The sequence below is a fragment of the Mandrillus leucophaeus genome, unplaced genomic scaffold (assembly GCF_000951045.1).
Source record: "Mandrillus leucophaeus isolate KB7577 unplaced genomic scaffold, Mleu.le_1.0 Scaffold247, whole genome shotgun sequence".
Taxonomy (NCBI): Eukaryota; Metazoa; Chordata; class Mammalia; order Primates; family Cercopithecidae; genus Mandrillus; species Mandrillus leucophaeus.
This window is the reverse complement of record NW_012102554.1, coordinates 2458112-2482815: the sequence shown is the minus strand read 5'-3', so window position 1 is coordinate 2482815 and position 24704 is coordinate 2458112. Positions and strand designations below refer to the sequence as shown.

At 38.5% G+C, this 24704-nt stretch overlaps 1 protein-coding gene across 5 annotated transcripts in view; it reads right to left on the bottom strand.

Annotated features, from left to right (window-relative positions):
• RNF111 (ring finger protein 111) overlaps positions 1 to 24704 on the bottom strand; it is a 117345-nt gene that overhangs the window by 19890 nt on the left and 72751 nt on the right. For 4 of the 5 annotated variants that reach the window (XM_011983186.1, XM_011983188.1, XM_011983185.1 and 1 more), the window contains 4 exons: positions 21493 to 21656; positions 18823 to 19017; positions 10018 to 10337; positions 1189 to 1447 (listed from right to left, as the gene is read on the bottom strand). In XM_011983186.1, coding sequence (XP_011838576.1) covers positions 1189 to 1447; positions 10018 to 10337; positions 18823 to 19017; positions 21493 to 21656 — 938 coding nt within the window. The remainder of the gene's footprint in view (positions 1 to 1188; positions 1448 to 10017; positions 10338 to 18822; positions 19018 to 21492; positions 21657 to 24704) is intronic. The other variant, XM_011983189.1, reaches the window with a different exon arrangement.

Sequence of the window (24704 nt, the reverse complement as noted above, 5' to 3'; positions counted from 1 at the left end):
ATTACTCTGCACACTCTGAATGTTTTAGAATGTAACAAATGAGTCTAAAACATTTATTAGGACATTTTGAAAGGAATGAACTTACCCATGAACTGCTTCAGTATATTATTTTTAAAGGATAGGGCAGAAAATTACACATATTGAATTTCAAATAAAAGACGATCAATTAAAAATGAATACCATCAAGTATTACAAAATAGGCCATGCATCACAGTGGTGCTCATACAAAGAATGGGCCCATTGGTCAACGCTTCGTAAAAACTGTTTCTAAATCTATTTTCCAATTTACACTTTAAATTTTAAGTTGCATTACTGAGAAGGTAAATAATATATTACCAGTTTCACTGTACACATTCTGGGTTGATCCCAGCCGTGTCTGCAGGATGCAGATTTTTTTAAATGACTGGAGTAGAAGAAAAAATCCAAGAAGATATATAACTGAAAATTACCCCTTGCCAGGTAATCAGACCAAAACACAAATTTCCTTGCTCACTTTCTGGTTCATTTCTGGCATGAATTTTTGGTGTTTATCAGCCAAGTGTTTATGAAGCTTCAATTTCATTATTAGCTTATGATCTAACAAAATAGTAAATATGTTACACAGCCTTAGGGTATTTATCATTTCTTATGCTATCTAATGAATTTCAATTTCTTTAGAAAAGCATGCCTGGTTCTATTTTATTTTATTTTTATAGAAACCAGGTATCACTATGTTGCCCAGGCTGGTCTCAAACTCCTGGCCTCAAGCGATCCTCCTGTCTTGGCCTCCCAAAGTGCTGCGATTACAGGAGTGAGCCATCATGCCCAACCGTGGTTATATTTTAATTGCCTGCATCAAATGAATATAAAAACCCTTTTATAACTCATAGCTTGCTGTGAGGAAATTCTGTCTTATGCCTCAGTTAACTGCTTGAGAATTCTTTAAATTTACTTTACTGTGCCTAGAAATACTACTCAACTTTCACATTTCTTCAGCTATCCTAAAGAACAAATCTAAATTCCTTAAGACTTCCATTCAATCCACCTCAATTTCATAATATTAACATGGGAAAAAACATAACCTACTCTTAAGCCAAGTAAATACTAAAAATTTAAGAACTGGGATTAATTATAGGTTATTTCATAAAAGAGTATAAAATATTTCATTGATATGCCTCTAGATTTTGTGTCCATTACGTTTATACTTACAAGGGGGTGGCATGTAATGTCGACATGATGAGAGAGAGGGCTGTGGAGGAGGCTGGGGCTGGGGCTGCGCAACCATGCTTGACCCATAGCCATCCATTGATGATAAAGGTTGACTTGGTGCAGCAGCAGCCTGATGGCCAAAGATTGCGGCTCGGGAGGAAGAAACAGGGCAGCAGGGGTCAAATGCAGATGCTCCATGAAAACTGCCACTTCCATGACTTCTGATACCATTGTTGCTCAGGTCTACTGGCAATGCCTGCTATATAAAAAGAAAGTATATTTTATCTTCCTAAAGTTTGGTCAAATGTTTCATGTTATGTTGTAAAAGTATTCCTAACACAAACGAAAAAATATAATCTTTAAATTAGTTTGAAAACAGTAAGATTCTTAGTGTGAAGAACTAGTGAGCACCAACAAAATACTTGGTTATCTTGTATTTATCAAGTGTATCTTGGATTGTGAAAATTGTAGTGGTTTTATAGTTAAACCAATTTTTAAAAATCAAGCATAAGATTTTATCACAAGATGAACAAAAGCTTAATAAAGTCTTTTTGTCTTATAACAAATACATCTTAGAAACTTTAAAATCATACTTCCATATTCTCCTTTATCCCAACATTATGACTAGTACTTTAGGATTCCTTGAGAAATCTATCTCTAGTACTATCATACTAGAGAAAATAGTAAGGTTCTAGGAAAAATCTTGTCTGCCCCAAGTTCCAAACTGTACAAAGTAAGAATTCAACTAAAACTCTAATAAACAAATCTACATTATTCAAAATAACAATGGACATAAGATTTTTCAGACTAAATTATGAATTACCTTTGCCACTTAAAGCTTTCAATTGTTCAAAAAAATAAGAATAAAAAAAGTTAAACCACTGCTTCCTTTTATGGACACATTTATTGCATTTTATAGGCACATTTAGTGCTTTGCAGATGTTCAGGGTTTTTTGTTTTGTTTTGAACAAACTGAAGGTTTGTGGCAACACTGTGTCAAGCAAATCTATCAGAGTTATTTTTCCAACAGCATGTGGAAATTCTGTGTCTATCACATTTTGGTAATTCTCATAATATTTATATTTTTCTCATTATTTTACCTGTTATGGTGATAGTCGTTGATGTTACTATGATCATTGCTTTGGGCACCAAGAACTGTGCCCATATAAGACAACAAATTTAACAGATAAACATGTGTGTCCTGACCAGATGTTTCCCCGTTACCCTCCTCTCCTCGGGCCTCCCTATTCCCTGAGACACAACAACACTGAAATTAGGCCAATTAATGGCCTCTAAGCATTCAAGTGAAAGGAAGATTTGCACATATCTCATTTTAAATCAAAACAGAGAAATGATCAAGCTTAGTGAGGAAGGCATGTCAAAAGCCGAGATAGGCCAAAAGCTAGGCCTCTTGCACCAGTTAGCCAAGTAATGAATGCAAAGGAAAAATGCTTGAAAGAAACTGAAAGTACTCCAGTGAACACACAAATGATAAGAAAGTGAAACAGCCTTATTGCTGATCTAAAGAAAGCTTTAGTGATCTAGATGGAAGATCAAACCAGCTACAACATTCTCTTAAGCCAAAGCCTAAACCAGAGCAAGGCCCTAACTCTTCAATTCTATGAAGGCGGAGGGAGGCAACGAGGCTGCAGAAGAAAAGTTTGAAGATAGCAGAGGTCAGTTCATGAAATTGAAGGAAATAAGCTATCTCTATAAGATAAAAGTGCAAGATGAAGCAGCAAATGCTGATGTAGAAGCTGCAGTAAGTTATCCAGAAAATCTAGCTAAGATCATTTATGGAAAGGGCTACAATGAATAACAGATTTTCCATGTAGACAAAACAGCCTAATATTGGAAGACGTCATCCAGGACTTTCATAGCTAAAGAGAAGTCAATGGCTGGCTTCAAAGTTTCCAAGGACTGGATGATTCCTGTTAGGGTCTAACGTACTTGATGGACTTAAAATCCAACGCTCATTTACAATTCCAGAATTCCCAGGGCCCTTTAGAGTTAGGCTAAATCTATTCTGCCTGTGCTGCATTAACAAACAACAAAGCCTAGATGACAGTACATCTATTTACGTGGTTTACTGAATACTTTAAGAATACTGTTGAGACCCACTACTAAGAAAAAAAGATTCCTTTCAAAATGTTACTGCTTGGCAAAAGTGAGACCTTTTCTCAAAAAAGAAAAAAGAAAATTGCTGTTTATTGACAATGCACAGTCACCCAAGAGCTCTGATGATGTATAAGAAGATTAATGTTTTCATAGCTGCTAACACAACATCCAGTCTGCAGACTATGAATCAAGGAGTAATTTCAACTTTCAAGTCTTATTATTAAAGAAATACATTTCATAAGGGTTCAGCTGCCATAATAATTCCTCTGATCAATCTGGGCAAAAGTAAATTGAAAACCTTACAGAAAGGAGTCACCATTCTAGATGTCATTAAGAACATTTGTGGTTCATGGAAGGCAGTCAAAATACCAACATTAATAATTTGGAAGAAGTGGATTCCAAGCCTCATGCATACTTGGAGGGGTTCAAGACTTCAGTGGATCTTCGAAGTAACTGCAGATGTTGTGAAGACAGCAAGAAAACTAGAATAAGAAGTTGGACCCTGAAGATGTGACTGAATTGCTGCAACTCATGATAAAAGTTGAATGAGTTGCTTCTGACAGAGAGCAAAGAAAGTAGCTTCTTTCTTTTATTTATTTTATATATATTTTTGGAGACGGTGTCTCACTCTATTGCCCAGCCTGGTGTACAGTAGGGAAATCTTCGCTCACTGCAACCTCCGCCTCCCAGGTTCAGGTGATTATCTGGCCTCAGCCTCGCGAGCAGCTGGGATTACAGGTGCATATCACCACACCCGGCTAATTTTTGTATTTTTAGTACACACAGGGTTTCACCATGTTGGCCAGGCTGGTCTTGAACTGCTGACCTCATGTGATCTACCTGCCTCACCCTCCCAAAGTGACGGGATTACAGAAGTGAGCCACTGCACCCGGTCTCTTTTACTTTTTTTGAGACAAGGTCTCACTGCGTTGCCTACACTGGAGTGCAGTGATACAAACAGGGCTCACTGCAGCCTCCACCTACCCAGCTCAAGCAATCCTCCCAACTTCAGCCTCCCAAGTAGTTGGGACCACAGGCGCATGCCACTGCACCCAGCTAATTTTTAAATTTTTTGTAGACACAGAGTCTTGCCATGTTGCCCAGACTGGTCTTTAACTCCTCCCACCTCAGCCCCACAAAGCGTTGGGAACAAACGCATGAGCCACCATGTCTGGCTGGAAGTGGTTTTTTTTCTTTTTTTTTTTTTCTTTTTAACAAAAAAATTGCAGGCCCCCAGAGACAGCATTTTAAAAAATAAAAAGAAAAGAAAAAACCTACAGCAAAAGTGGTTTTTTGAGATAGAATCTACTCCTGGTAAAGATACTGGGAACAAGACGGAAATGACAGCAAAAGATTTAGAATATCACACAAACTTAACGTATTACATTAGTACATTACATAAACTTAAAGCAGTTGCAGACTTTAAAAGGACTGATTGCAATTCTGAAACAAGTTCTACGGGTAAAATGCCACTAAACAGCATCATGTGCTACAGAGAAATCTTTCACGAAAGGAAGAGTCAATCAATGCAGCAAACTTCACTGTTATCTTACTTCAAGAAATTGCCACAGCCCCCCAATCTTTAGGTGCCACCACTCTCATCAGTCATAGCCATCAACATTAAGGCAAGACCCTCCATCAGCAAAAAGTTTACAATTTGCTGAAGTCTCAGAGGATTGCTGGCATTTTTTAAAAATGTATTAGCAATAAAGTATTTTTAAATTGAATTATTTTTAAACTGAAATACGTACAATAAGGTATTTTTAAACTGAAGTATTTTTAAATTGAAATATGTACATTTTTTAAACATAATGCCACTGTGAGGTGGACTTAGTACAGTGTAAACATTAAATTTTACATGTACTGGGAAACCAAAAAATACATGTGACTTGCTTTACTGCAGCATTCACTTTATTGTATTTATTGTGGTTGTCTGGAACCAAACCTGCAGTATCTCCAAGATGTATGTTTGTATTAGGCATATGATTTTAGAGAAAGCCCACTAAGTTGGGAAATAAACCAGAGGGTAGATTCCATTTCCACTCATCAAGTAATATTTTCCTCCAGAAGTTTTTTATTATTATTATTATTTTTTTTTGAGACAGGATCTCTGTTACCCAGGCTGGAGGGCAATGGCGCAATCTTGGCTCACTGCAACCTCCACCTCCTAGGCTCAAGCGATTCTCCTACCTCAGTCACCCACAAGAAGCTAGGACTAAAGGCAAGAGACCCCACGCCCAGCTAATTTTTGGTTTCTTGTTTCATTTTGTTAGAGATGGGGTTTCACCATGTTGCACAGGGTGTTCTCGAACTCCTGTGGTCAAGCGATCCACTCGTCTCAGCCTCCCAAGGTGCTGGGATTACAGGCATAAGCCACTGCGCACTGCCTTCCAAAAGCATTTGGAAAAATCCTAAGTAAAATGCTTTCACTTCTAATCTAGAACAAAGGCAAGAATCACTTCTTTGTTTTTTTTTTTTTTTTGACGGAGTCTTGCTCTGTCACCCAGGCTGGAGTGCAGTGGCGCAATCTTGGCTCACTGCAAACTCTGCCTCCCGGGTTCACACCATTCTCCTGCCTCAGCCTCCCGGTGCCCGCCACCATGCCCAGCTAATTGTTTTGTATTTTTAGTACAGACGGGGTTTCACCGTGTTAGCCAGGATGGTCTCGACCTCCTGACCTTGTGATCCGCCTGCCTCAGCCTCCCAAAGTGCTGGGATTACAGGCATGAGCCACCGCACCCGGCCACTTCTTCGTATTCTTAAATACAAACCTACTGCTTAGGTTCATTGGAACCATACTTTTCAAAATGTGATTAAAGATCATAAAGATCTGATGTTATATACGCATTATACACAGGAACTGTTCAATACTGGAAGCTGGGGGCTCGAGATGATAAAACCTAGGGTAATGCATTTGTCAAAGGCCCAAGTCACCCAGCTGTCCTCAGAGGAACCACAGTAGTCTTTTTAGTTTCAGTGAGCTCTAGGCTCAGGGGGAATAATAGAAACAAAAGGAACTCTGGGTGCTGAAAGGAAAGGGGAGTGATGATACGGAAGCTGGGAAAGAGAAAAGGAGGAGCTCCTTTTTTTTGTATTATTTATCTACAATCAAGCATATATCTGTTCTCCTTCTGTTGAATTAGCAAATGCAATGTATGTCTTCAATTCAGGTAAATAAGGTTTAAGAATAATGTTTTAAGAGTGAATTTAGGTTTATGGTTCCAATCCTTTCCCTACTATTTAGACTAAAATTAAAATTAGATGTGGACTAGAATATCAACATCTTATGAAGGTGACCACATTTCATCTTATCTTCATCTTCAGTCAGTGATTAAGAACATTCCCAGAGTAAAGTAATTCCTAGAAGAAACTGAGGGTTAACATTAAAGAATAAAGGGAAAAAAACAGTAATGAGAACCCTCTTCTTCACAATTCCAACAGTTCATTCAACTCTTATTCTCGAAAGACAATCAAGGGTAAGCAAGATGAGTATAGTGATGGGACATAATAATTGGCTTACGTAGATTATAAATGACACATCCCACTAATAAACTACTAGGCACGGTGGTACATGCCTGTAGTCCCGGCTAATTGGAAGTCTGGGGCAGGAGGATTACTTGAGCCCAGGAATTTTAGGACAGCCTGAGACACAAGGCAAGACCCTCTCTTAAAAACAAAAAACAAAACAAAACAAAAAGCAGGAGGTGGGGTGGGGTGGGGTGGGGTGAGGTTGGGGGGTGGAGGGGTGTGTGGCAGGGGTGGGTAGGGATGAAAACCATATCATATCAAAGAAAGCAGTGAGGATTATCTACATGACTACTGCATCTTCTCGGTCTGTAGGTCTAATTTTTCTTTGACTATGCACAATCTGGCACTCAATCATAAGATATCTACAAAATCATAAATCTCAGGTTTTGTTTGCTTCTTCTGCTCCTCTACTTTCTGCTGTGCCCAAATAGGTCTAAAGTGAAGACTATATGAGGTTATTTTATGAGCATGTGATTAATTTAAAGTCCTATAAACATTGATATGAGTCTTGTTGTCTTCAAAAATCTCACTCTCTTTACCTTCAAACCCATTATCACCACCGAATGCCTGGGATCCTGCTGATTCTTCTCAAGTTTTGTTTGCAGTCCAAATACTTCTACTAATACTTATAGATGGGTAAATGGGTTATATTTATTTTACACCAAACAGAACTGTAAAAGAGATCCTACCTATAATTAACTCAAGCTGAAATAAAACATTGTATACATAATTGATGTCTCAAACTAGCTGTATTATTTTATTAATAACAAAATATTCTGCAAATGAGACTTTTGGCAGCTCTTTAAAGTAGGAAAAGCTGGTAGACCCACCTCTTCACCATTTTCCTACAATACTTATGAAGCATTTTGTAACCAAATTATAGCAAAAGAAAGTTATACTTTCAAGCAGATCCTTTCCTTCAATCCACTGGAAAATTTTTCTTGATGCGCCCTCATTCCCAAGAGATAGGACAAATCTGGACCATCCGTTAATACCCAGAAATGTTACCAAAACCAAAGTAACATCTAAAATCTCTTTAATTATATTTTCTACTCAATTCAAACTTCCTCTTGATAATAGCAGCTGAATACCTATCCTTTTTTTTTTTTTTTTTTTTTTTTTTTGAGACGGAGTCTTGTTCTGTCGCCCAGGCTGGAGTGCAATGGTGTGATCTCAGCTCACTGCAACCTCCACCTCCCAGATTCAAGCGATTCTAATGCCTCAGCCTCCCGAATACCTGGGATTACAGGCATGTGCCACCACGCCCGGCTAATTTTTGTATTTTTAGTAGACATGGGGTTTCACCATGTTGGTCAGACTGCTCTCGAACTCCTGATCTCGTGATCCACCCACTTTGGCCTCCCAGAGTGCTGGGATTACAGGCATGAGCCACTGCGCCCAGTCCCTATTAATTATTTTTAATCCGTCAGACCCAGAAGACATACCATCAAAATTTTAAAAGATGAGGCAAGTACTTTAGGAAAGGTCAGGTGACATAGAAAAGCAGTAGCTTGGCCGGGCACGGTGGCTTAATGCCTGTAATCCTAGGCAAGAAGAGTGAGATTCCGTTTCAAAAAAACAAAAACAAAACAAAAAACAACAACTTCGCAGTCTTGCTCTGTTGCCCAGGCTGGAGTGCAGTGGCGTGATCTTGGCTCACTGCAACCTCTACCTCTAAGGTTAAAGTGATTCTCCTGCCTCAGCCTTCCAAGTAGCTAGGACTACAGGTACACGCCACCACACCCAGTTAATTTTTGTATTTTTAGTAGAAACGGGGTTTCACCATGTTGGCCAGGCTGCTCTTGAACTCCTGACCTCAGGTGATCCACTTGCCTTGGCCTCCCAAAGTGCTGGGATTACAGGCGTGAGCCACCATGCCGGCCTCTTTGACTTTTTTTGCAGCACTTTTTTCCTGGAATATTGTATGTCAAAATTACAACTTTTCTCTGAAATTACATTTTTTGTTTTGTTTTGTTATTTATTTGTTTTTGTTTTTGTTTTTTGAGATGGCATCTCACTCTGTCACCCAGGCTGGAGTGCAATGGTGTGATCTTGGCTCACTGCAACCTCCATCTCCCGGGTTCAAGCGATTCTCCTTCCTCAGCCTCCCGATTTGCAACACCCACACTTGTATTACAATCGTACATGGAAGTGACATAACAAAAGTTAAAGGGGCATGGAACATTTGACTTCTTTTACTCCATGTGATCGCCAATACTAACTTAATATTATTTGACATTTTGCGAACTCACTAATAATACCAACTAATTTAATTATAATTTTTTGCTGACATTTTGATTCTCCATAAACTGAAAACCTCATCTGCTCCTGAGAAAACATGCTACAGGTCTGCATGTGAGAAGGCTGTTTATTTCTAGATGAGTGAAGGTTATAGTGAACTCTAGAGTAGGAGGTAAAAGGGGAAAAACTGGGAGAATTTTCCAATTTTTCATGAATTAGCCTAACACTAGAGTTTCAACAATTTGTTTAAAATAAGATCCCAAAGATCAGATTCAACTGTATTTAACTAAAAACATCAAAAACCATTCCAGAATAAAAAAAAAATAGTGATTTTTAGATTATGTATCAGTTTTGATTACCTACATCCCTGGTCCGTTCAATTAGTTGTAATAATTCAGTCCATCTGAAAATCCCAGAGACTTAATTAAAAAGAAATCACAGACCACAAAATTAGGCCATTTTTGAATGTAAGAATGTGACTAATTCAGTGTATAAAATCTATCCCTAGGGGTTTTTTCTCCTCCTGAAGCCACCACAACTAAAAAAGAAAGGTGGGTTGGTTTTAACTCAAGTAATTACTACCTCATGCTGGGTTTTCCAGTCATCTAAAACAGGAAAAAGGGGAAGGGAAAGAAGAAAGGAAAGGGAGGGAACGAAGGGGAAGAGGAAAGGGAAGAGAGGAAAGGAAGGAGAGAAAGAGAGGGAAGGAAGGAGGGAAAGAGAGAAAGGAAACAGAGGAAGAAGGGGAAGGAGTTAAAAAGAAAAAGAGGAACGGAGGGAGGGAGGGAAGAAAGCAGGGAGAGAAATGCAGGGAGGGAAGAGAGACAGAAATGAGGGAAGAGGGAGAGAGAGAAAAGGGAGAAGGAGAGAGAAAGAGAAATGGGAGGCAAGAGGGAGAGACAAGGGAGGCAGGAAAGAAAGACTGACTCAAATTCCACATACCTGTTCATGATAGCTGGTACCAGAACTACTATTTGCTCCACAAGGTGCTTGTACTTGTGGAGGTCTTTCCACAGGGCAAGCAGGATCACTAAAGGAGGGAGAAACTGGGACAGCTGGGTGGGGAGTATGGTGGTGGTGGTGATGATGTTGAAAATGGTGACCATGCTGCTGAAAGCAACTTGTATGAGGATGTCCTAATGCATGGTGGTTCTGTGACGACCCTCCACATGGTGAGTGCTGGGGACAGCAGGAAGGTAACCTTGGCATTGCAGGAGGGCCAGTTTCCGTTACAGCACTAGATGTAGTTCTCCTTGAGTCATCTTGAAACAGAAAAAAATGCACAGAATAATCAAATCATGAAATATCACTGTGTAAAAAAATAAGTATGGGGTATAAATAATTAATAAATGTTTAAAGAAATGTTTAGTAAATTCAAATCTCCGTAAATAATGTGATAGTGCCACATTCTTTTTTTTTTTTTTTTAGATGAAGTCTCACCCTGTCACTGAGGCTGGAGGGCAGTTGCACAATCTCCGCACACTGCAACCTCCACTTCCCGGGTTCAAGTGATTCTTCTGCCTCAGCCTCCTGAGTAGCTGGGATTACAGGCATGTGCCACCACGCCCTCTGGCTAATTTTGTATTTTTAGTACAGATGGGGTTTCTCCATGTTGGTCAGGCCGGTCTTGAACTCCCAACCTCAGGTGATCCACCCGCCTTGGCCTCCCAAAGTGCTGGGATTACAGGCATGAGCCACCACACCCAGCCAATAGTGCCACATTCTTAACATATACATCATATGATTTTAGGTAGTGGTCTTCATTGGGATTTTCCTGAAACTAAATTTTTCAGGAGGCTCATATTTACTGTGATGTGTAAGTATGGCAATAGATCATGTTTTCCTAGGGCGTAACAAATGATTTCTTACAAGTAAAATTGCATTTTAAAAGTTTAAAAATACCACGAGTTCTTCCACTATATGCTACAAAGCAAATGCTCTTCCCCTGAGCTCCATGAACCCCTAACATCATAAATCATTCCTAAATAATGCAGACAGCCATGTACTTCTTAAAATCTCACCTTCTTAAGACACAGCCACCCAAGTCAGAGTGTACCTGGCTGAGTCTCTCTATCCGCCAACCTTTTTTTTTTTTTTTTTTTTTTTTTTTAAAGACTGGGTCTCACTCTGTCACCTAGGCTGGAGTACAGTGGCTCGATCTTGGCTCACTGCAACCTCCACCTCCCAGGCTCAACAGGTTCTCCTGCCTCAGCCTCCTAAGTAGCTGGGGCCATAGCCACAAAGCACCATGCCCAGCTAATTTTTGTATTTTTTTGTAGAGATGAGATTTTGCCACATTGCCCAGGCTGGCCTCGAGCTCCTTCCTGAGCTCAGGTGATCCGCCCACCGTGGCATCCCAAAGTGCTTAGATTACAGGCGTAAGCCACCATGTCTGGACCAGAATCCTTTTTCCTTCCTTTTGATGCTATACAATAGAATATAAGAAATGATCAGACTCTAATACTTGGAAAATAAAATGTGCTTTATAATAATCTAGTGACTTAGTGTCACATCGTGGGGAAAGAAGCATGGAGTCAAATGAATCTGGGTTCTCATCTGGGACCTTTCTTTAGCAATGTGACCTTAGAAAAGTTATTTAATCTCCTTTTCATCTATAAAATGTGGTAATAAAATTGCCTTGTACGGTTGTTAGAAGATACACGTCTTGATATAAAACACGAGTCCTGATTATGCTCTCTGCCACATGCCCAGTTATTTTGAAGGTATGTTCTTCTATGACAGAAGAACTGCAAAAGTATCCCCTGAAAGTCTGTGTCAGTGTTTCAAACTCATTTAAAACCCAAAAACTTTTCCTCAAACTAAATATTATATGGAAACTATATAAAAGAGATTTTAAAAAACTGAAGCCTCTGATTAAATTATAAGAGTGAAGAGCCTAAAGCCAAATCCTTGCCCTGCTGCCACCCTTAAACCCCCACTTTGATTCTGAGGCATCTCCTCAGAATCCTTAGAATTCTGGAACATTACTGTCCTAGCCTTGATTTTGGAGTACCCAAGAGTAGGGATACCTTGCTCCTATGTGGCTCAAAGTACCTAGCTAATCTCTTCTGGGCCAATATATCAATTAGGAATCTTCTGCTTATTTACAAATAAAATAAAAATCCAACCAAAACAGCTTAAACAATAAAGGGAATTATGGGCTCACATAAATGAACCCGGGTAGGGGGGTGCTTCAGACTGCTTGATAAGATTCCAGCAAATTTCCCTAAAATTCTCCTGGCTCTGCCCTCTCTTACATGTCCTATCCTGCCTTTTCTGATTCTCATCTCTTCAAGGTCTGTGCTCTAACCTCTGTTACCCAGTAGCTCTAATCTAAATTTCTGTATATTCGTTTTTTCCAAGTTCCTAGTCTGGCCTATGGGGGCTAATCTCCCAACCCTTTTGTAAAGGTTCTTAACCTGGGAACTCGAATTCACGGGTCTGTGACCTTGGACGGAAGAAAAATACAAACTGTCACTAACCTCTAATTGCCCTGAGAATTATGTTAAATATTGTAATTTGTAATAATAACAAAGACAACAAATTATCTACTTTTTAAAACAAATAATAGCAGTTCCAAATTCAGTTCTATAATTATGTTACTTTCATTCACTTGTATTCCAAATGTGTTGAATAACCTGGACAGTGTTAAAACTAGCCTATCCGGAACTGACCGTGATCAACAGTGTCTTAGGGCTATGCTGAACCCAACATTAAGTAACTGTTTCCTATAAATTACAATATGTATAGCAATTATTCATTATTACAGTAGCTTTACTTGCTACAGCATTTTCAGGGTTTTATCTTAGTCCCTATGTAAAAGTGTTATACAAGTCAATATTATTTATTGTGTATTACATCAGGAAAAAAGGTTGAAAACCTTCGAGACACTAAGCTCACTCACTGGGATACACTAAATTACCTTCATGGTTCCTTCCAACTCTGACACCAATTTTACAAACCAAGTTACCTGAGGATTACGTGTGACTCAAAAAGTCAGGGTATGAGTTTATAACCATCACTAAACTGATGGATATGACACACATCTGTTCAGAAATAGCTTGTCATCTTTTACCTTTGAGCATTTTGAATATAAAAATCAGATTGAGAGAAGAGGAAGCACAATGACTATAATGTATTTAAGGCTGAACACATACTTAAGGTGTAAAATCATTAACAGTATGGCTTCAAAAAAAAGACTGACCTTTTAGCTTTACTTCCTAGGCAACAGATTTGGCTTCCAATTAAATTGTCTATTTTCCTATAGTCCAGAACCTCCTTGTTTCTCAAATAGGCTTGCATCCGAAAGTAAAGACAACCAATTAGCCTCTCATTCAAGAGTTACTACCCAAATTAAATTGCCATAAATTAGAGGTAAAATACAAAGACATACGATTCAGTAAATAAAACACTTCCTTTTCTATTATAATAAACCCATAGAGGGCCCACCAAAAATGAGACAATCATGAACCTGCATCAGGGAAATTAACTCCACAGCCCAGTGACAATAATTTAGTTAAAGTGCTTCCTAGGAGTGCCTTCAGTAACTCTAGCAAGATTACCGAGATGCAGACATGACTTTAATCATTCATTCAACAGTCTTACACACAATAAAATCGTGGTAAAAGATCTACAAAAGGGGCCGGACTTGGTGGCTCATGTCTGTAATCCCACCACTTTGTGAGGCGGAGGCGGGCGGATCACGACGTCAGGAGATTGAGACCATCCTGGCTAACACGGTGAAACCCCATCTCTACTAAAAATACAAAAATTAGTCAGGCATGGTGGCGGGCGCCTGTAATCCCAGCCACTCGGGAGGCTGAGGCAGGTGAATGGTGTGAACCCGGGAGGCAGAGTTTGCAGTGAGCCGAGATGGTGCCACTGCCCTCCAGCCTGGGTGACACAGCGAGACTCCGTCTCAAAAAACAAACAAACAAGCAAACAAACGAACAAAAAGATCTACAAAAGGCACTGGATAATACAACGGTGAAAATGAAAAGTCCTAGCCTTTAACATAACTTACAGTAAGGTCTGCCTTTGCTGTTTTTATCTTTAGCAACCAGAAACTTGCTTGCACAATGTAGGTGGCTCAATAAGCGCTTTCTATATTTAAGTTAAATTCACAAGGGAAAAGCAGCATGCAATCATGTAGCTAAGTACCAAGAAGAGAAACACTTGCTCTTTGGCCCTTAAGGAGCTCATCATCAAGCATGGAGACAATTTAGGATATAAATCAACCAATATTAGAACAGAAGCACTGGGTTCTAGCATAGCATAAAGCAATGCTGCCCCCAATATCTGGCAACGCCTGGAGACATTTTTGGTTGTCACAATCGGAGGGGAGGTGATGTTACTGGAATTTCGAGGCTAGAAACCAAGGATGCTGCTAAATATCCTGTAACGCACAGTCCTTCCCCACCTCCCACTGTAAGAACTATCTGGCCCAAAGTCAACAATAGTGCCAAGGTTGAGAAATCTTGGCATAAAGGCGAAAAGGAGAGGTGCCACGCCAGATTGCCTAGGTTTGAACTCTTGCTCCACTATCATATAATCTTGGATATGTTATTTCACCTGTAGAATGAGAAGAGTAATAAAATCTCCCTCATTGGTTACTGCAAAACTCAGTTATTATAGGTAAATCCACCGGCCAACATTATAGGCTCAACAAATGTTAGCTATTGTTATCCACTAGAGTGTAAGCTCTGTTAGAACAAAAATTTATCTGTTTTGTTCCCACTACCTAGAACAGTGCTTGACATATAGTGTGCAATCAATAAATATGTGTTAAACAAATAAATATATAGGATATCATGTATGCATAACACAAGGACCACATGGAGAGGTCAGGCAGATAATGAGCTGTTTGTGGCACACTGAGTTTGAACTGACTGCAGAATGGTCCAGGACAGATGTCCAAGAAGCAACTGGATATGAAAGTCTAAAATGGCCAGGCATGGTGGCTCACGCTTGTAATCCCAGCACTTTGGAAAGCTGAGGCAAGTGAATTGCTTGAGTCCAAGAGTTTAAGACCAGCCTGGGCAACATGGCAAAACTCTATCTCTACAAAAAATACATAAATTGACCAGGTGTGGTGAAGTGTAGTCTACTTCTGGGGCTACTTGTGGGGCTGATGCAGGAGGATCACTTGAGCCTGGAAAATGGAGCCTGCAGTGAGCCTGTACTCCAGCCTACGTGACAAAGCAAGACCTTGTCACGAAAAAAAAAAAAAAAAAAAAGACGTTTAAAACAAACACAGTGGTCAAAAACACAGAAGAGAGAGTCATCAGCATACTAGTGATAGGTGACAACACTTACAGTAATGAAATGGGCTAGTGAGAAGGATGAGAACACAGTCCTGGGAAGAAAACGAATTATGAAAAGGAGACTATTGTCAGATTTTATAAGATCATGTTTATTCATTATGAAAGGAGTCAGAAGCCCATTAGAGGAAAGAGTTTAGTGTGACAAAAATACACTTAAATGTACATAGACATAACACAAGTGTACATGCGCATGTACTAAGGAAATGAAACCAGAGAAGATGCTGAAGACACAGGGAAGATAACTGTTGAAGCAAGGTTAAGGACAAAGGAAAGGATAAGAGGTAGAGCACAGATAAAGGAACTGGAAGGGACAGGAAGGAGTTAGGAGACTGGGAATTAGTAGAGGTCAGGTAGAGAGCCACAAAAGTTTATATGGAGGCGTTGGAAGTTGCAGGAGTTCATGCTTAAGAACTTCCATTTATTCATTTTTTAAAATTTCCCCTGGGGAATGAAAACCTTGAGGAAAAGGAGAGTGTTTTGAAATAGGCATTTAGTGGAAGGAAAGGGAACTGACCAAGATATCTGATCAAGATTTCCTATAGAAAGCCCAGGATTAGAAACCATAAATTTATGGAGGAACTTGGATAAGTGTGAAGCTAGATGGCTTGAATGTGAGGGTTGGAAATATTCAAAGAGGTACAAGATAAGAACAGGTGGTGGAGAAAATAATTGAACTAATGTTCCATAGTGTCCTGGAAGGAAATGGACCTTAAGAGAGACCCATTTAGGACTGTAGCCAAGATGCTCAGAAATTAAATCTGATTTGTAAATGAACAAGGATTTACATATAAAAGTTTTCAGACTATTCTGAAATAAAGTTGGGACTGTATCACATAAAATGTATGTAAGAATAATGCTACAGACAGACCAAGTGTGGTAGCTCACACCTGTAATCCCAGCACTTCTGGAGGCTGAGGCAGGTGGATCGTTCGAGCCCAGGAGACTGAGGCCAGAGTGGGCAACATGGCAACATGGCAAAACCTCCCATCTCTACAAAATTACAAAAATTAGCCGGGCGTGGTGGTGCATGCCTGTGGTCCCCCAGCTAGTCGGGAGGATCACTTGAGCCTGGGAGGCGGAGACTGCAGTGAGCCAAGATTGCACCACTGCACACGGACCTGGGCAACAGAGTCAGACCCTGTCTCACAGAAAAAAAAAAAAAAAGAATAATGCTACATAAAGCTATAACAGGAGACAGGCGTCAATGAGAAGTCAAATCCCTGCCTCAAAGATTATTACAGTTTTGTCAAGGTACTTAACTTCTCAGGTTTCTTCATGTCTGAAATGGTAAGAGAAATGCCAACATCAATAACTTTTTTACTTTTTGAAACAGGGTCTTGCTCTGTCAGCCGGGCTGGAGTGCAGTAGTGCCATCGAGGATCACTGCAGCCTTGACTTCTCAGGATCACATGATATACTCCTGACTCAGTCTCTGAGTAGCTGGGACTACGGGTGTGTGTCACCACGCCTCGCTAATTTCTGCAATTTTCTTTTTTTGTTTGTTTGTTTGCTTTTGTTTTCTTTTTTTCAAAGGAGACAAGGTTTCACCATGTTGTGTAGGCTGGTCTCAAACTCCTGGGCTCAAGTGATCCGCCTGCCCTGGCCTCCCAAAGAGCTGGGATTACAGGTGGGAGTCTCACCACGTCAAGGATTTTTTTTTTTTTAAGAGTTAAAATATATACAATATCATATAAGATACCCAAGTAACAAGCTAAGTGAAGAGTATGTACTCAACAAATGAAATAAAAGCCCATTTCATTTCTGCCTACATTTTTTCAGAGAATGTACTTAAAAGACACCCCTACTGGGCACAGAGGTTCACACCTGTAGTCCTAGCTACTTGGGAGGCTGAGGGAGGAAGATCACCTGAGTCTGGAACTTCAAGACTAGCCTGGGCCAAAAAAACAAAAAAGACACTCCTGGGAAATCTCTTTGAGAATGTTTCTTAGTTCTGCCCTCAGTTTTCCAGAGGAGAGAGTACTTCCTGATCCAGCCACACGTAGTTTTCTAATCTGTTAGATGTAAATTACATGAATATTAAAAGAATTAAATGAGACACTATTAAAAGCAAAAAGTGATAGAAAATATAAGATGGTTTCATTATTAATGGTGATTTAGTCAATCCACAAGCTACAGGGTCTACAGTGTCCCTAGTGGTAAGCAGTTAGCAAGTTCCTAGCTCTGTACCATTATCCAAAAATGAAATAAAGCTAGTTTAAGTCTCAGTTAAACAAATGATACGAGAGAGAGCCAGAGATATCACTGCTAATTGAAACATAAGAACTATCTTGAGATAAGAACTAAAACTGTAAAGAAAACTCCGGAATAAATATTTGTAACCCTGGATTAGGCAATGGTTTCTTAGATATGACACCAAAAGAAACAATAACCAAAAAACCCCAGAAAATGGACATCATCAAAATTTTAAAAACTCCCATGCTCATTCTCAATTATTTTGGGAAGATACCTAAGGAGTGGACTTAGTGCATCCAACGGTAACTCCATTTAACTTTCTGAGGAACCATCAAAGTGTTTTCCTCAGCAGTTGCACCATTTTGCATTCCTACCAGCAATTCACAAGGGTTCCAATTTCTCTGCGTCCTTGCCAAGACTGGTGATTTTGTATTTTTGTTTGTGTTGTAATTATAGACACACTAGTGGGGTGCAAAGTGGTATCTCATTGGGGTTTTCATTTGCATTTCCCTAACGATTAGTGATGTTGAGCACCTTGTGCTTCTCGGTCATTTGTATAACTTCTTCAGAAATATCTATTCAAATCCTGCCTCATTTTAAAATTGGGTTGTCTTTCTGTTAGGTTGGGGCTTTTTGTTTGTGTTTACTTTTTATTTTTTAAATATAAATAGAGATAGGGTTTCACCATGTTGGCCAGGCTGGTCTCGAACTCCTGTCCTCAAGTGATCCTCCTGCCTCAACCTCCCAAATACTGGAATTACAAGCATGAGCCACCACACCCAGCCTGTTGGGCTGTTTTAAGAGTGCTTTGTAGATTCTGGTTTCTAAAGTGCTTATCAGATATAGGATTTGCAATATTTTTCTTTCCCCCATTCTGTAGGCTGTCTTTCACTATCTTGATAGCGTCCTTTAATGCACGAAAGTTTTAAATTTTGATGAAGTTCAACTTATCTACTTTTGGTTTTGTTGCTCATGCTTTTGGTGTCAGCCACTTACTTCTCCCCAAGCTCTCTTATTTGAGGTATAATACTCTGGTCACATATAGCATACAAACTCAAATATGAAATCAGCCTAATTATAGTAAAGACTACCTTGATAACATACGAAGTTTACTATAACATAAGAATACCCACTTATTAACATAGCTAAAATCTTAGACTTAAAAACAATAATATTTTCCCTAACAAAAGTAATGACAAAAAGTCTCCCCTCCCCCACTTTTTTTACATACCTCCTATAGAAGTGCCAGTGGTACTATTGCTTGTAAGAGTAGCTGAAGTCTCTGACACTGTGGAAGGTTGGCTACTGGTGACAGCTGAAGCAGTATCAGAGGCCTGCTCAGAGGTAGATGGATTTGAATTGTTAATGGAAGCGCTAGTAGCTTGTGATTCCATTCTTGCAGAAGTGGTTGGTACTACAGTAGGTTCTACAAAATACAAAACGTCAACTTAGCATTTCAAAACAAATTAGATAAAGGGTTATATTTTAATCTAAGCTAAAGTATTTATAATTATTAAATAACAAAACTTTAAAAATACAAGCTCTCTAATAACATACGGTAAAGCAAGCTTTCATAAAGCTAAACTGCAATATCAAACTGACATGTTAACAAAATATGACTACATTTTTAAAAATTCAACACTGATATGCATATTTCAATAATTTAGGTAATTTAATAGTTTTTCAGGTAGCTTCTAAATAAGTTGTCTGATCTATAACAAAGAAGAGTAAAAGGAAAGTAAAAGTTCCTTGCTATGCACATACACATGATCACAAGCTGTCAGAATAGAGTTACAAACCATAATGTGTCTGGCACAATATGGATTCTAGGGTAAGACTGCCTGGATAGCAATACTGATTTCACCACTGACAGTATGAATATAAATAAGTTACTTAACTATTCTCCATTTCCTCATCTGTAGAACTGGGAAAGTATCAGAATTTCTTAACAGAACTGTCATTAGGATGAACTGAGATCACATACTTTGTATGATGCTTTACAGACAGCAATCACTTAACATTAGCTATGATTTCTAATATGTTTTAATCTTCTTTCCATGCCTTTTATATGTTTTCCAAAGAAAATTTTGTAAATATTAATATTCACCAGTGCTTTCTAATAAAAATTAACATTTTTCCATCAGAAAGTAAAAGAAATTTCAGGTAGACTTCAACTTACAAGTAAGTTTCAAAGAACCAAGTTTAAAATGGTTGCTTAAAATTGAGAACAATGGGAGTAAATCCATCCAAAGCATAGTCACAACAATTAAATCTGAAAATAAGGGAGTCTCTTAATGTGCTATGGAATGAGAGGGTTGACTTTCTATACAATACAGTATGGTAAGCTAATTCCTTAGGCACAAATAGTAACTGTGAGTCTATATGGGACACTTTGAATGAGGGTGTGTCCAAATGTATATGCAAATTGCTTGTACATAAAAAAGGGGGAAAAGAACTTCTGTTTATTTGTAAATAGTTTAACTAGTGTTTCTCAACCTTGGCAATACTAACATTTTGGGCTAGACAATATTTTGTTCGTTGGCGAGGAGATGCGCACTGTGAACTGTACAATGTTTAGCGACAACCATGGTCTCTATCCATCAGATGTCAGTAGCAACCTCCCCTAACTGTGAAAACCAAAAATGTCTGCAGACATTGCCAAATATCACTTGGGGCAGAAAACTGCCCCTATTTGAGAACCACTGGTCTGATGCACTTAGTTTTGGATTTATTTTTAATAAGAGAGAAGAAGCCTTCCACTGAGAAAAACTAGTGGGGGAAAGGGAGCATCTACTGATCACTGGAATACTTTTAACCCAGCAAAGCATAAATTCTGGTAATGTGGAAAAGGCTACTCTATCACCTTCTCCTACTTACCGGCTAGCAGGTGTCACATTGGAACACAAACAGAAAGTTTCCAAAATAGTCACCCTATATTTAATTAACTCTCATCATTAATTAATCCCTATTACATTAACCACTGTCTTACAGATAATTTATGGTGTTTCAAAACAAAAACAAAGAGACTGTTGAATGAAAGGCAAACAGTTGTTTATCTCTTCATAAACAACTGAGTACTGATACTCTGAAAGTTAAGACCACCAAAACTGCAAATAGCCCATAGAAGAGCTGATTGCATATGGCCTCCAACTCTTTCGACCTACCTGATATATTCTTTGCCCAACTTATAGCTAACTCCCAAACCTAACAAACTCATATATGGCTTATCATTTTCCTTTTGGGAAATTATGACTGACCATTTCCTAAGATATAACTAATAATACCTCAAGATGATTCTTAATATGCGGGCAAATTCGCATATGTATTCATTCATATATTCATAAATCCCACCACTTTTCCTAACGTCTGTATTCCAACTCTGGTTTTGTTTCCTCAGTTACTTGGGTACAGCTGTAAGCCAAAATACAATACAAAAAATGAGCAGCACAAAAAGGTATCAATAATATTGAAGGATAACATAACTTTTAAAAGTAAAATTAGACATTTCAAATAGCCAGTATTAGTCATTTAAAATTCAGTTATACTGCTTTTGTGTTTATATTTAAAAAGTGCTGCTTCTACTTTTTCATGGCAAGTTAAAGACAATCATATTACAAATCAAACTAAACTAGTTTGAGCTAACCTCAAACTACCATTTGTAAAAATATTTTTTTCTGAGAAAATAGCTAGCAAGTATTGAAATAATAACCACAAAGAATTTTATGTAAATTTACAAGCGTAGGATATTATATCAATTAAAAACTTGAGATTTAAAAATCTGACAATTTCCCTGTAGTTTAATAATACATTACCAGTAAGCAGAAGGGGTTTCTAGCATATTAAAAGATTTCCTTTTATCAAACTCCTTTTATAATTTTCTACTGTTACTACTTCAATTTACCATCTTCATCAACGGTAAGGTCCACAACTTCTGCTGCATTCTGCCTCAAGGGCTGTATAACAGTAGAAATCCTACTGCGGTTCCGTGGCTCCTGTGGCCGACTTGCATGAGAACTTGAACCCTGGCTCCAGTGAGATCTGGAGTGTCCAAGGGTTGAACGAGACCTTAAATGACATCAATATTAAGTTAGTAAATATAAATAAAGAATTATTAGTCACCACAAAAACCCATAAGCCTTTCTTACTAAATGTTACATTTTTCATACAAAATTTCTCCAAAGAAATAATCGTAATAGAATTAAAAATCATGACTAGCACAATGTCTGGCACTCAGTAAACTTTGCTGAATGAATCACCGACTAATTGACCTAAGAATATAAGAAATGCTATGTTGTACCAATCATTAGTGTAAAATACAGGATTCTGTTTCAAGAATGCTACTCTCTCTTCCACGGTTACTTTGGGTATTTACCCAGGTTATAATAAACTGTTTACATTTTCTGTTAATAGTTAAAATTATTCACCATAGGTAAAGGAATAAAAATAACATCCTACACATTTAATAATATCCACAAGGTCTTGTATGTTTAGCTCAGGACAGATTTGCAAAACATTGCTTTAGGAGTCCTAAACCAAGCTAAGCTTCTAGTATTGCCGTAAAAGAAAACAAAATAATAATAATAATAAACAAGCACCAGGGAGATTTCCTGATGTGTAGATGTAAGGATATTCTGATTAGTTTATTAGTTTGGTAGCCACAAGAAATATCATTTGCGTGAGCTACTTTATGCTTTTAAAACATGTGACTGCGAACCCTGAACATCTAACTTCATTTAAGTATGTGTGTGGCATTACACTGGTCTAAATTTGCTTACAGGTGTATATACTTTTAAGGACTCAACTACTAAAGATTTGGACTGAGGATATACAGGGATAATATGTAGAATATGCAGTCCTAAGTCTCCAAGAGAAAAAAATAACTCTTTTAGAAAGATGAGGTCAATAAAACACAAGGGCTTTCTCCTGCTCAAACTAATATAAAACTGCTTATAAGCTTATTGTCAGCATTTATGGAAAATATCTGCAATATAAAAGGTCATCGGGGGTGGGAGCTTAACCATTCAGAAGAGAACTCCAAAGGTCAAAGTGGGTTGAAAATGGCCTCAACATTTACAGCCCAACTTGAACTTCAACGATTATAGAACCTAGAGTTTAAAAAGTTCAAATTCTAAAATAAAATTCTTAAGAAGGAGTATAAAGGTTAATTACGGAGCCACTGTCAAAACAGGATAGCACATATCAGAAACAGTTGTGGTATAGCTTGAGCCATGACAGTAAAGAAATGTCATGGGATAAAATGGTTTTATCTGAGGACAGATATCACCATTTAAAATTCTTGAAAAACCAAAAGTCTATGATGAGACTGAGTAGTCTATTATCTCTGGGAAGCTCTTAATAGCTGAAGGAAATTATAGGTCCACTTTGCAGTACTTCTGTGAAAGCCATCATATTCTACTAGATGGAACAACTGCAAAAAAACTGAATGTGTGAGGAAATCTCAAGGAGGTATTAGTGGCCACTATGATTAGTAACAACTGTCAAATCCTGACACAAAACTCTAAAACACAGAAATACTCTCTTACATGAAAGAGCCAGGCCGAGCACAGGTGGCTCACGCCTGTAATCCCAGCACTTTGGGAGGCCGAGGTGGGCAGATCACAAGGTCAGGAGTTCGAGACCAGCCTGGCCAATATGGTGAAACCCCGTCTCTACTAAAAATACAAAAAAAAATTAGCCAGGCGTGGTGGCTCATGCCTATAATCCCAGCTACTCACGAGGCTGAGGCAGGAGAATTTCTTGAACCTGGGAGACGGGGGCTGCGGTGAGCCAAGATGGCGCCACTGCCCTCCAGCCTGGGTGACAGAGGGAGACTCCATCCCAAAAAAATAAATAAATAAGTAAAATAAACGAAAGGGCCAAAAGACAGCTAAACAATAACAAAGTTAATATCTCAGATAACAATAAGGAAATATAAGAATGGGTCATGTACACTGTGGGTCTTTTTCAAGATCATTGTCTATTACTCAGGTAAATGCATCTGCTTGACATCAACCATGTCCAAAACAAGACCTCTAGTCCTACAATGAAAAATATGTCCGTAATTTCAGTAGTCCTTACAGCTCATAAAAATTGAGTCAATGTTGTACCAAGCACTATGCACAGTCACAGGATAGGTGTGGTACATAACACTGATTATTGGTTTTACTCAGAGTTGGGGAAAATCATATAAAATTAAAACAAACAAGGATATGTTATAGAATGCTCACTTCCATGCTTTTAGAAGTAGCACTTCGATGCTAAAATGGCAAGTGGAAAAGCATGTTCTAAGTGTTTGTAACAGATGTCAGAAATATGAATATATACTTTTAAAATCAGTAACATATTAACATGCAACAAGCTAATGCACTTCTAAATTCGTTCCAACACAAAAATTAATATTCATCTGTTTATTAGTTTGGTGTATCAAATGTAACAAAGCAACTCTTTACTGCTATTATTACAAATACTTATAATCATCTAAAGTATAAGATGAATGCTGTGTTAGGAGCTGATATTTCACAGGGAAAGTCAAAGTGATAGAAGTTGATATTTCACAGGGACAGTAAAGTGATTCTGCAATAAGGCAACGTCTTTTCCAGTTATTTATAAAAACAGATGAGGATGTTTCATTGATGTGTTAGTTCAGAGCATAGATAAAATTACTAAGTGAAGGACAAAGAGTCAAACAATATGTTTTGAATTAGGGTGCCCTAACACAGTAACAGCACAAGTTTCACTAGTATCAATGAGTAACATATTGAAACAAGTAGATTCTAACCAAAAGGGCTATTTCAACATCAATACCCCTTAATATTTTTTTCATTTTTAATTTTAATACCATCCCAAATATTTACATACTATTCACATCTAAATTTCAAAGGAGATCAATTCTCCACATCATTAAAAAAATACAATTTGGCCGGGCACGGTGGCTCAAGCCTGTAATCCCAGCACTTTGGGAGGCTGAGGCGGGCGGATCACAAGGTCAGGAGATCGAGACCATCCTGGCTAACACGGTGAAACTCCGTCTCTACTAAAAAATACAAAAAATTAGCCGGGCGAGGTGGCGGGTGCCTGTAGTCCCAGCTACTCGGGAGGCTGAGTCAGGAGAAT